The sequence below is a fragment of the Garra rufa genome, chromosome 3, assembly GCF_049309525.1.
Source record: "Garra rufa chromosome 3, GarRuf1.0, whole genome shotgun sequence".
Lineage (NCBI taxonomy): Eukaryota > Metazoa > Chordata > Actinopteri > Cypriniformes > Cyprinidae > Garra > Garra rufa.
Genome location: NC_133363.1, coordinates 28,648,376 through 28,662,327, shown reverse-complemented (window position 1 = coordinate 28,662,327; position 13,952 = coordinate 28,648,376). Strand labels below are relative to the sequence as shown.

At 37.1% G+C, this 13,952-nt stretch overlaps 1 protein-coding gene across 2 annotated transcripts in view; it reads left to right on the top strand.

The window, feature by feature from the left end:
* Positions 1 to 13,952, top strand: part of phkb (phosphorylase kinase, beta) — a 75,434-nt gene that overhangs the window by 41,025 nt on the left and 20,457 nt on the right. For both annotated transcript variants that reach the window (XM_073836917.1, XM_073836918.1), the window contains 6 exons: positions 1,439 to 1,534; positions 3,855 to 4,052; positions 7,615 to 7,672; positions 9,036 to 9,113; positions 11,760 to 11,918; positions 12,749 to 12,843. In XM_073836917.1, the coding sequence (XP_073693018.1) occupies positions 1,439 to 1,534; positions 3,855 to 4,052; positions 7,615 to 7,672; positions 9,036 to 9,113; positions 11,760 to 11,918; positions 12,749 to 12,843 (684 nt within the window). The remainder of the gene's footprint in view (positions 1 to 1,438; positions 1,535 to 3,854; positions 4,053 to 7,614; positions 7,673 to 9,035; positions 9,114 to 11,759; positions 11,919 to 12,748; positions 12,844 to 13,952) is intronic.

Here is a 13,952-nt window from a genome sequence, read left to right as displayed (position 1 = left end):
GGCACATTCTACTAGTCTACATATCACTGACACGCCTCCCATTCTCATACTCTTCACAGTCATTTACATTACAATCCCTCTCAGCATGTAAATTGTCGGTTCAGAAGCCCGTATAAGCATTTCGGGTCTTTGTGAGCTTCTCTGGATGAGCTAAATGTGCCACAAAATGGTGCTTGTTGTATAATCGTCTACGCGCACAGAAGAATCGAAATTGAAAAAGTGCTCTCAGTATAAATGGAGAGGTGTTAGAGGAATGCAGAGAAAACGGAGAAGCAATAGTTTGTTCTGACTAAGAAGCTGCCACTCATTGGGGTTACTTGAAAAAATGAACAATAAAAAGCAGCTAAAAGTTAATGCAATAGTTTTTTTTTAAACACCAACCATGTGTTAAAGCAGAGGTCTCAAACTCAGTTCCTGGAGGGCCGCAGCTCTGCAGAGTTTAGCTCCAACCAGCTCCAACTCACACCTGCTTGGATGTTTCTAGTAATCCTGAAGACCTTGATTAGCTGGATCAGGTGTCTTTGATTAGGGTTGGAGCTAAACTGTGCAGAGCTGTGGCCCTCCAGGAATTGAGTTTGAGACCAGTGTGTTAAAGGGTTAGTTCACCCAAAAATGAAAATTTTGGCATTAATTACTCACCCTCATGTCGTTCCACACCCATTAGACATTTGTTCATATTCTGAACACAAATTAGGATATTTTTAATGAAATCTGAGAGCTTCCTGACCCTGACAGCAATGATTCAATAATTTATATATAATGTTATTTACATTATTTTATATATTGTGTTCCCATGTGAGTTCTACTGTCTACTGTGCATATACAAACTGCTGATGCATTATTAAAATGTGATACGTATGTGTATTTCTAGATGTGTGTTTATGACCTACTATATATATCTGTGTGTGTGTGTGTGTGTGTGTGTGTGTGTGTGTGTGTGTGTGTGTGTGTGTGTGTGTGTGTTGAAGTTTTTGTTATTAAATGTGTGTGGCAGTCGCTGTCTAGGCTGGTGTAGAGTATGCCTCCGAGCTGAGTTTAGATTGTGAATCTCATTTGGGGATGGTGAGGTTGGTGGTTTCAAGGTTTTTCAGGAAATGATGTGGAACTGTTGCTGTGTGACACACCACAAGCCCAAAGTAATCACTGAAATCTGAATCTATTTTTTTTTTAGTGAATGCTGCATCTGAGCATTATGATTGTGTGGTTTTGTGGAAAGGAGGGCTGGTTTGATTATAAAGGCCCTGTGCAGGACTGACCTTTACATTTCTAATATGGAGCTTTTAGGCAAATCTTATATCATCTGACTGACTTTATGAAAGTGTATGTAGCCCCACTATTACCTGTTACAGACACTGTTGAATTCTATCCATCAAGACGAGGTGTCAAGATGACCATTATAATGTTTGATTTGTGATGTTTGTTTACCTCTGCCCTGCAGGGATGCTCCTGGTCAGTGATTTTTGTGGATCTGGATGCTCATAACAGGAACAGACAGACTCTGTGCTCGCTCCTGCCGAGGGAGTCTCGTTCCCATGTGAGTTTTGCCTACTATGCATATACAAACTGCTGATCCATTATTAAAAGGGTCATATCATACTTTTATTTTTGAGATTTTTTTCTTCCCTGCTGTCCACTTATACTGTAATATTAGTTTAGGCTTCTTGCATGAAAAAAACATGAATTATTTAGTTTTTCATAACAATTGTCCATCTTTGAATTGTACTACTGTGGCTGTAAGACGTCAGTGTATACAGTGAGGGAAAATTATTTAATCCCCTGTTGATTTTGTATGTTTACCCACTGACAAATAAATTAGCAGTCTGTAATTTTAATGGTTGGTTTATTTTAACAGTTAGAGACCGAAAAATTAAAAAAAAAATCTAGAAAAACGCAATTCAAAAAAGTTATAAATTAATTTGCATTTTAATGAGTGAAAAGTATTTAATCCCCTATCAATCAGCATTATTTCTGGCTCCCTGTTTTATACAGGTAACAGGCTGAGATTAGGAGCACTTAGTTACCTGTATAAAAGACACCTGTCCACAGAAGCAATCAATTAATTCAGATTCCAAACTCTCCACCATGGCCAAGACCAAAGAGCTCTCCAAGGATGTCAGGGACAAGATTGTAGACCTACACAAGGCTGGAATGGTCTACAAGACTTACTTAAGATCTTACCTCATGGAGTTTCAGTGATCAGTGAGGAATCAGCCCAGAACTACACGGGTCTTGTCAATGATCTGAAGGCAGCTGGGACCGTAGTCACCAAGAAAACAATTGGTAACACACTACACCGTAAAGGACTGAAATCCTCTAAATGATTCAGAGGAGAACTGGGTAAAAGTGTTGTGGTCAGATGAGACCAAAATTAAGCTCTTTGGCATCAACTCAACTTGCCATGTTTGGAGGAGGAGGAATGCTGCCTTTGACCCCAAGAACACCCTCCCCACGGTCAAACATGGAGGTGGAAACATTATGCTTTGGGAGTGTATTTGTGCTAAGGGTACAGGACAACTGCTCAACATCAAAGGGACAATGGACGGGGCCATGTACCGTCAAATCTTGGATGGGTATTCCAGCATGACAATGACCCAAAACACATGGCCAAGGCAACAAAGGAGTGGCTCAAGAAGAAGCACATTAAGGTCCTAGAGTGGCTTAGCCAGTCTCCAGACCTTAATCCCATAGAAAATCTGTGGAGGTAGGTGAAGGTTTGAGTTACCAAACATCAGCCTCAAAACCTTAATGACTTGGAGAGAATCTGCAAAGAGGAGTGGGACAAAATCCCTTCTGAGATGTGTGCAAACCTGGTGGCCAACTATAAGAAACGTCCGACCTGATTGCCAACAAGGGTTTTGCCACCAAGTACTAAGTCAAATACTTATTTCACTCATTAAAATGCAAATTAATTTCTTTCAAAACTTTTTTAAAATGTGTTTTTCTGGATTTTTTTTTTTTGTTATTCTGTCTCTCACTGTTAAGACTAAGACCTCTCTTTTTATCGGTACTTGATTAGAAATGATTTTTAAATTTTTATAATTGAGGGTAGCAAACTAACAATTTAGTGTACTAGCTTAGTGCAGCACTAAATAATTTAGAAAAGCTGCCTAGTTGAAATAAACTACAGTATTGATCAGACATTGAGAAAGTTAGATATGATTTTGAAGGGAGATTAGATGTGGGGAGCGTCTCAGTCTTCAGAATCCAGGAGGGTTGATAAAGAGGGTGTTTCTGTTTGCTTTTTCGCATGCCAGGACTTTTCATAATTTAGTAATAAGTACTAGTTTCAGTATGAAAGTATTGAAACTGTTTTCATAGCATATCAAACTCTTTATTTTAATGAAAAATTCAATTTCCTGTTATATGACCCCTATAACTGCATCTGTAGAGAAATGTATGACATCTGATGCCCTGGATTTCTCAAGTCGCAGAGTGTCCTTTCCGTCCTTCACAATGTCCATTAACAATACATAATTCCCATTCTTCTTTGTGCTGATTTTAATGGAGAACCAAGTGATTTCTGCCGAAGAACAGGTAAATTAGCGTAATTAAGGCAAATGAAGGCAGTGCATTATGCAGAAATGTTCTTCCTTTGTAAGTTGAGTGAGGTTTGATTCCGCAGCTTGAAGCGTATAGGCTTACATATGGCATGTATTAGAGCCTCTTCATGAGTCCGACTAATGTGTTATTAAAACTGCAGAGGCTAATGTAGAAAAATAGTCCATTCTCAGGAAGAGAGTGGTCACTTAACCCTGGGTCCCCTCGATATTTCCTGATGCAAAGCAAATTCAATAGAAGTGCAGTGAATCACTCACTCAATGTCTATTTCTTATGCAAGTGCTCTTGTCTTGTAGAACACAGATTCTGCACTCCTGCCCTGCATCAGCTACCCCGCGTTTGCCGTGGATGATGACGCTCTATATTCCCAGACTCTGGACAAGATAGTCCGCAAGCTGAAGGGCAAGTACGGCTTCAAGCGCTTCTTACGGGACGGCTATAGAACCGCCAATGAGGACAAGAACCGTAGGCACTACAAACCTGCTGAGATGAAGGTGAGCGTGGTTAGCATATTAGCTGAAATGAAAGAAGGTGGCGAAAAAAAGGAATTTCAGTGAAAAGGAAAATGAAAAGAGCCTTTCCCCCATATTTGGGATGAGTTATGACTAGCCTCAGGTTTAGCCCTTTTATTTCAGAAACAGAGATTTTGCTATAAAGGTTAGCGACAGATCTAATAAATGGCATTCAGGCAGTTTTTATACGCATCTTTTAATCTGGTGCAGATTTGCTTATTTATCTATTTCACAGGAGAATGCGAGGGCTGTGGGTAAATCCCATTTGATTGGGTTGAACTGCGAGGATATTAACTCCAGAATTAGCCTGGGAACACGCTGCGTCTGAATCTCAAATCTAAAAGGGGAAAAGAGATTTAACTCGCAGCAAATCATCACATCAGCCGCCGGAGATGACCTCCCACAGTAAACAAGAGGGAAACGAGAAATAAAAGAAGAAAAGGCCTCTTAGTAGGGCCAAATGTTCCATCAATACATCTACCTGATTACTATATTCACCCCGAACAAAAAAGTACACTGCAAAAAAATGCTTTTCTTACTTAGGTTTTTGTGTCTTGTTTTCAGCTAACATATCAAAAAATTCTTAAATCAAGAAGGATTTTCTAGACAAGTTTTTATAAAACAAGACAAAATTAAGTGAGTTTTTGCTTAATTCAAGCAAAGTAATCTGCCAATGGGGTAAAATAAATAATCTTATTTCAAGCAGAAAATTAGGTTATTTTGCTCGTTTTAAGCAAAAACTCAAGCAAGCAAAAACTCACTTAAAAATTTGACACTTCCAAGTTTTTAGATATATTTCTCATGTCTGTGTGTCAAGTATTTGCTAAGTTTTCGTTCATTTTTGTGGCCCATTTCAGAAAGTTCAAAATAACCTAGATAGCTGAACTAAACCCTGTTTGTTTTCTTTACTTTACAAAAGCACAATGTTTTTTGATATTGTGACTGTATACAGATTTAAACAGTTCTTTTACAGTTTCAAATAATGAACATTTTAAGTTATTTTCGGTGTAATCAGAAAAAAATGCAAGTGATCGTTCAGGTTGCTGTTTTGATAATTAATGTGCTTTTTTGTCAATATTAATTTACAGAAAGAATGAGTTTCACTTTGTAGTGTATTTTTTAGGTTATAACTTGAAAAGTAACGTAAACATGAAAGTAACTTTAAATGAAGTAATTGGTAATCTGATTAATTTAAATGCAGTAATCAGTAATGTAATCAAACTGAAATTTTAAATAAGTAATTAGTAATTTGAGTACCTTACCCAACACTGGTTTTAGCATTTATAATAACAAGAAATGTTTCTTTAGCACTAGACCAGCATATTAGATATTAGAATGATTTCTTAAGAATAATGTGAGACTGAAGACACTGAATAATGGCTTCTGAAAATTCAACTTTGCATCACAGGAAAAGAATTACATTTTAAAATATTTTCAGATTTAAAAAACTGTTATTTTAAATTATAATATTTCACAATATTATAGTTTTTACTTAATTTTTGAATAAACATAGCCTTGGTAAGAAGAGACTTTTTAACAACATTAAAAATCTTACAGACCTTCAACTTTTAAACGGAAGTGTTTTTATTATAGAATAGTTGTCTCAGGTTTGCTGGTCTTAGTTGATGTACTCAAAACCTCTCTAAAAACCTCTCTGGATTTTTTTTTTTTTATCAGGACTGTTACTAGAGCAGTATTTTTATAGGCTATTTTATGCTTTTTACTATTTATATTATACAAGAAATCATTGTATTATGAATTATGTTCTTGATCTTCATGTTATCGGCCTGTCATGCTCAGACAAATACAAGCTCTCCTGCGTGGTTAGAGTTTCCATTCTGTTGAACCCATAACTAAGTTATGATGGCAGAGGATTTCAAGCCTGAATGTCTTATAGTGACTGAATGTCCTCTGGTGAATGATATAGTCTCACTAAGTAATTGTGGTAAGTGGAGCCAAAGACCCATGAGACTCCTTCTGTTTACTGTGAGTAGGCCTCAATGTCTGCTCTTTTCCACCCAGGAGACATTTATTTAATATGTCTGCCTCATATAGCCCCCCTCTATCCGACTACACTTCTCTCTCTTTCTCTGGGTGGTTACAGAAACTGATATTAAGGAGAAAAAAAGAACAAAAAGTGATTTTATTTTTAGTCTTTCAGGGTTTAATGTAAGCCTGTTGGTGCAACCGGTGTTAAGAAACCACTTATAGTCTTGAAAAATGGTCGTTTGAATCAAATTATTTTTCGCTGTTAGTTAGAGAGTAGATTAATTTAGTTATTTCCTCTCAGTTTTAGAAGTTGGCTATGCAAGTGCCTCTTTTTTTGTCCTGAAACAGTTTATGTGCGATATGCCAATGATGCGAGACCAGTCCAATTAACAGCCTTTATTTCATTACATCCTAATCTCTCGCTCTTATCTCCTAATGCCACGGCGATTGTCTTCCGAGATTGCTAGCGGAGATAGAGAAGTCTTAATTACATTTGGGAAAGGTTGAAAGACATTTTGTTCCCTGTCAGCCATCAAAGTGTGCTTTAGATTTTGTACCTCTTAAGCAGCTCACAAGATTTCTTTTTTCTGAAGACGGATCATTTGAATTGAGGTTGTCATATAATTGGCAGCGATGAAAAGAGGATCACGGAATTGTATTACGAACGTTTCATGTCATGAATAGCGAGAATGTTGTGAATGCATGAGCCTATAAGCGTCATAAGTTTTAAAATTGCAGCTTGGAAAGTGGGTTGCTAAATGTGGTATGATTGCGTGTAGATCAGAATGCACCATGGGCAAAAACAGTCCCACACGAAATTGTTTGTGTTAATCTTTTTATTTGGTTAGATATTGATACAAATGTTTCTGATGGATTACTCCCTTAGTAAACTCAATCTGCCCACACATGTGCACACGTAGCCCTAATTTCAAATCCTGTTTGCTAAGAAATCCTCTCTCTGTTTTTCCAGAGCATCTGTAGGCATTTATATGTTGACTTATACTTTTAAATGAGTGTGATAAAACAAGCGGCAGTCGCATAATTTGAATTAATCATTGCTTTTTCACACTCACAAACCATCTCTACATCTGAGTTGATTTTAATTTCAAACCCAAGTGATTCATGGCCGAGCTCTAGGGAAGAGAGAGACGGAGCACTATGGCTTTTTAATGGAGTTTCTGCTTGACTGCTATACTTTACTTCAACATAATTGTTTTCTGTTTTCCTGAACTGTCGTAACTGGAAAACAGAGGTTGTCTGGCATTTCCTTTCGATGATTTGAAGGGCTTTCATTTTATGTATGTGCATTATGCTGCAGGAAACATATTGCTGTACGTCAGTCAAAGTACAGGTTGTGTGGCACTGAAAATTTACTAATCATTTGAACATATTGCAAATCACACCGGTAGACTGAGGAATTCACATATATCTTTACTTGTTTGGTAAACAATAACGCATTTGAACAGTAATGATGTTGTTAAATCATTACATGGTGTTTATGTAATGACTCCTCATGTACACGGTGCCTTATTTTCTGCCCTGTTATGTTTTTCAGCTCTTTGACGGGATCGAGTGCGAGTTTCCTATTTTCTTCATCTATATGATGATTGATGGTAAGATTTATGAATATTAAAGAGATAGTTCACCCCAAAATGAAAATTCTGTCAGTAATTACTCACATACCCATGTCATTCCAAACCCGTAAGACCTTCATTCATCTTCGGGAACACAATTTAAGATATTTTTAATGAAGCTTTCTGAGCAACGCAACGACCACACTCAAGGCCCAGAAAGGTAGTAAGGACATTGTTAAAATAATCCATGTATAATCCATCAGTGGTTCAACCTTAATGTTATGAAGCTATGAGAATACTTTCTCTTCTGTGTCAGTCTTCGACGCACGTTTACAAGAGTTAAAAGACTGTCAGGAAAGAGAAGATATTGTTGAATAAAGCTGTTATTTTTGTTTTCTTTGCGCACAAAAAGTATTCTCGTAGCTTCATAACATTACGGTTAAACCGCTGATATCACATGTACTATTTTAACGATGTCCTTACTACCTTTCTGGGCCTTGAATGTGATAGTGGTGTTGCTGCCTATGGGGGGTCAGAAAGCTCTCGGATTTGATCAAAAATATCTTAATTTGTGTTCATAAGATAAACGAAGGTCTTACAGATTTGGAACGACATGAGTATGTGAGTAATTACTGACAGATTTTTTTTTTTTTTTGGGGGAGAACTATCCCTTTAACTTGCATAGTTAACATATTGGAGATGGATCTCAAAATTATACAGTCATTGTTGGAAAGGGTTCAAATACACAAAAATGTATGATCCCTCTTATTTTGGTAAGATAATTAAAATTTTGCAGATTCTGAAAGGGGGTGTAAACTTTTGAACTCAACTGTACATGAGGATAGCAAAATAAAGTAAATGTTACATATTATACCCCAAAATTCTTCATACAGTGGACTAACAGTAAAACTGATGAAAATAGGGGTCCAAAAATGATTCAGACACTTTGACCTGACCATGTTTTGCTTATGTGATTTTTCTTTAGTTGCTAATGCAACCTTTTTACACCACTGACTGAACCACATTAAGCATTGCTTGGTAATTGGTCAGCAAAGTATTGATAGTTGTCTAAATATTGTCATACTAACAGTTGTCTGAATTTTTGTTTGATTGTAATCCGTTACATACCTTTCTGTCAAAGTTATCTGACATTTTCAAGATAATTTTATTCTGACACAGTTTAACTCTTGAGTTCTTGTCATATTATATTACCAAAACTACAGTGAATAAACTGATAATGTGAGAAATGTTGAAGATGTCTGAATACATTTTGGTTTGACTATAAATGCTGAGCTTGCTAAAATCAGGGCCACTTGTATGAATGTCCCATCTCTGAAAAATATTACCTAAAGCATTTGGATGTAGTGTTCTGAAATTTCCCTTTTGTTGATCTTTTTTTCAGGTGTATTTAGGGGAAATCCGGCTCAAGTCAAAGAGTACCAGGAACTGCTGGAGGCCGTCGTCTTCCAGTCCTTTGAGGGTAACTTGCGGACATAAACATGCACACGCACATCTTGTTGAACAAACTGCCAAAGCTTGTCATGTTGTGATGGACTCTGCTTGCCAGCCAGTGTCCTCCAGCCCCTGCCAATGACTGTTATTTTCCCATTACTCTTTATTAGAGTGGTCCTTTCGTATTCATCTCTCCCTGGCTGTGTGATTTCCTCAGATGCGTCTCAGTCAAGTGCACAACAGAGGAGATGCTCATTATTTAAACAGACCAGAACACCGGCGATCCCCACAGACAGACAAAACATGCCGTCTGACAGTCCTTCAGACCACAGCTCTTTAGAAGTACAACAATAATAAGCAACTTAATAACTAGTTCAGCATTTCTCACTTGCTTGATGTGAGCCTCACCAATACAGATGAGAGTTCGGCATAGTTAAGTAAATTACGGCTGACAGAAAAGAAGTTGAATTTGCGGCTAGGTTAGTTTGTGCTGACAGCCTGATTGCTGCTTTTTCTGCAGGGTTTTTATCTCTTCATCATTTTTACATTTTTAATAAATACAGTTGAGGTCAAAAGTTTACACACACCTTGCAGAATGTGCAGAATGTGCAAAATGTTAATTATTTTACCTAAATAAGAGGGATCATACAAAAAATGCATGTTTTTTTTTAGTACTGACCTGAATAAGATATTTCACATAAAATATGTTTACATATAGTCAACAAGAGAAAATAATAGTTGAATTTGTAAAAAAAGACCCCGTTCAATAGTTTACATATGCTTAATTCTTAATACTATTGTTACCTAGATGATTTTTTGTTGTTGTTTAGTGATAGTTGTTAATGAGTGCCTTTTGTCGTAAACTTGTCCTGAACTGCCCGCTGTTCTTCAGAAAAATCTTTCAGCTCCCACAAATTATTTGGTTTTTCAGCATTTTTGTATACAGTATGTGAATCCTTACCAACAATGACTGTATGATTTTGAGATCTATCTTTTCACACTGAGGACAATTGAGGGCCTCATGTGCTCCAGAAAGAAAAACAGTGTATTAAGAGGTGGGGGTGAAAACTTTTAGAATTTTAAGATCTGGGTGAATTTAAGTTATTTTGTCTTACTGGAAACATGTAAGTATCTTCTGTAGCTTCTGAAGGGAAGGGCAGTACTAAATGAAAGAAATGTCATATTTAGACAAAATAATAAAAATTTACTAATTTGCATTCTGATCAGAAGTTTACTCCCCTGGCTCCTAATGCATAATTCTTTCTACTGGAGCATCAGTGAGCATTTAAACTGTCTGTAATAGTTGCATATGAGTCAGTTGTCCTGTGTGAAAAGATGAATCTCAGAATCATACAGTCATTGTTGGAAAGGTTTCAAATACACAAAAATGCTGAAAAACCAAAGAATTTGTGGGACCTGAAGCAATTTTCTGAATAAAACATCACACACACACACACACATGTTGGGTTTACATGTTTTATGGGGACATTCCATAGGCGTAATGGTTTTTATACTGTACAAACCGTACTTTCTATCGCCCTACACCTACCCTACACCTAAACCTAGCCCTCACAGGAGATTGTGCACACTTTTACTTCCTCAAAAAACTCATTGTGCATGATTTATAAGCTTGTTTCCTCATGGGGACCTAAGAAATGTCCCCACAAGGTCAAAATTTACTGGTATTCCTATCCTTGTGGGGACATTTGGTCCCCACAACGTGATGAATACCAGGTACACACACACACACACACACACACACACACACACAAAAAACACAGCTGTGGATCATTCGGCTCCCTGTTGAAAAAAACTAGCATATGCTGGTTAGGTATGTTTTGATGCTGGTTTATGCTGGTCCTTTGTTGCTTTATCCTGTTCTTGAGCTGGTTTATGCTGGTACTTTGCTGGTTTATGCTGGTCCTTAGCTGGTCATGTTGCTGGTCAAGGACCAGCATAAACCAGCAAACAACCAGCATAAACCAGCATCGACCAGCGAAGGACCAGCTTAAACCAGCATCCCAGCATCAAAACATACCTAACCAGCATATGCTGTTTTTTTTTCAACAGGGCTAACAACACAGTAATTTATTTCTTTATTTGCAAACAAAAATGGCTCTGAAAGCCCTGTACCTGTTACTAAACAGTACTGTTCAAAAGATTTTTTTAAAGAAGGCTTATTTCTTCGGAAATACAATAAAAGCAGTAATTTTGTGAAATGTTATTGTAATATTTTAAGATGTAATTGTATAGGTCTATTTTTTTAAGATGAATATCGGGGATGTAATTAATCATGATTAGTCACGATTATTTGCAACCAAAATAAAAGTTGCTGTTTATCATATATGTGTGTGGTTGTGATTAATTGTGAATAATCGCGATTAATTACAGCCCTAATATACTGTTGTCTTTAATCGTTTGACAGTCCTAAATACATACGAGAAACAGCATTTAAATGTAAACGTCCTTATTGTCACTTTTGATCAATGTTCAGTACATCATTACTGAATAAAAGTTTATATTTCAAAAAAAAAAATTTTTTGAAAGAATTTAGTGTATATTGTTTTAGTACGGCTAGGACAGCCTAGTCACCAGCAACATCCAGCTCCACAACACAGAACCGTCTCATGTACATACACAAGGCACTCTCATTGTCTAATGTGATTCTCCGCAGGCCACGCCGTTATTCCCAAGTATTACTACGTGCCGGCAGACTTTGTTGAGGCTGAACAGAAGAATCATGGCAGCCAGAAGCGCTTCCCCAGCAACTCGGGACGTGATGGGATGCTGTTCCTTTGGGGACAGGCCCTCTATAACATTGCTAAGCTGCTGGGTGAGTTTCAGATCCATCCAGAGCCCAGGGGTCAGGGTTGCTTTACAGACACACACTAAAAGAGTTTACATAGATGTTCTTTTATTTATTCATGCAGTGACTTTATGCCATTTGCTCACATTCCTCAAAAGGAAAAGATTCAAAACCACTACAGTTTCTCTATAAGCAGCTGACAAAATGGTGTATAAACTAAACTAAATATTAGGATCGTATTGGTGGAGGTCAACAAATGTGTTTTATTAATCACAGTGATTGTGTGAAAAATTGTTAGCATTATTTCGTTTTTTTTTTCTAAAAAAATTTTTCGTTTTTTTTAAACTACTTTTTTTCATATAGTGAAAGTGGGGGCTGGTGCTTTGAAAAAGGACAAGAAAATAACATTAAAGTGATCCATGTGACTCGTGCACTATTTTTCAAGTTTTCTGAAGTCATTTTTATGAGAAACTGAGAAAATGGAAGTCATTATTCATTAATTTTCTCCTCCACCGTAGTTTTTTTTGACTGATCGTGCCACATCAAGTTTGATTTTCAGCGAATATCATATTCTAAGTCTAATAACTATTCTTATTATGTATTAACTTGATTTTCCCCCAAAAATATTGTATTTTCAGCAATGTTATTGCCATGCTGCGCACCCAGAATGATTCATATTGTAGACAATGATTCATGTGTATGCGCTGCAGTAAAATCCAGACCAGCAGAGGCATTAGTAATCTGAGGAAAGGGCTTGTTTTTAAAATTGAAAACCTTGTCTGGGTTAAAAATGCAGTGATTTAGTTTAAAGCTCATGTGAACTGAACAGTAATTCTTGTTCTGTGTTTGCTGTTCAGTGGATGGTTTGATCAGCCCAAAGGACATCGACCCCATCCATCGCTATGTGCAACGGCAGGATCAGAGGAACGTCAGCATGCGATACTCCAATCAGGTGAGCTGCGTACCGTCTCTCTTCAGCCAGCTACACGAATACTAAAATGTATCCTGTAAACACACATGTGAAGGGCCTGTGGGTTTAATCTCTATCAGAGCCTCATGCATAATTTGTTGCAGGCTTTAGTAGAAGCCCTGATACATCTCTGTATCAATCCCCTACAGCTGACTTGTTCTGCCGATCCATTCCTTACTGAGACAGACCACACTGTTCTTGATAAGAAAAACCTACGGACACCTGCTGTTTCATAGCTAGCACAGAGCTCCCTCATCTGTCCCTCAAGACAGTCTGCAGTATCGCTTTAATACAGCATCTGCTCATTATTACTATCGTTTGAATTGTGTCAGAGCTTTGAAAAAAAAAAGTGGAACAGGGGTTCAAAAGTGCACATGCAAATTTAAATAGATAACATTTGCATCACTGTAGCCTATCTAGTAAAAATCTAGTAATTTGACTGCTTTAACATGAATCTTTGGTGTGTCCTGATCTCTAAATGTCTGTTAGATTTGAGATATATCACATGTCTGTCAGCAGTCTTGTTATAATGAAGGAGTGTTTATCATGGTTTTTATACATAGTATAGTGTTGGCTACTGAATGTAGATTTCATACAAGTATGTATGATGTGGAAAGCTATCAGAAATGTCACTTCCTGTCAAGAACTCTGAGTCTAGATCTGACACTTCTATTGAAGCGAGCACGGTGACTCATGTGTGCAATAAAAGCTAACAAAGAGGTTGAGATTAGTGCTGAGTGAGCTTCATTAGCATATATTGCATGCATGAATTATGTTTATATACTATTTATATGTATATCCGCACAGTTGAATAAACAGCAGTTTTTTAGTAACAAGCAGAAATATTTACCTTAATATCCACCCATTTTCAGCACAGATGGTAAGCAATTTCCTGTGAATGTATGAGTTTTCTGATACACTAGCCACTATATGAGTGAAATCACACTCGGAGCCATGAGATATGGCTGTTTTTTAAATCTTTATACAACAGTTTGATTGCACGAGTGTAAATAGGCATAGGCAACAACAATGGAGTGTCTTTAAAAACCCTCTTTTGTGCAGAACTACTTCCTTTTACCACAGATTCAAAT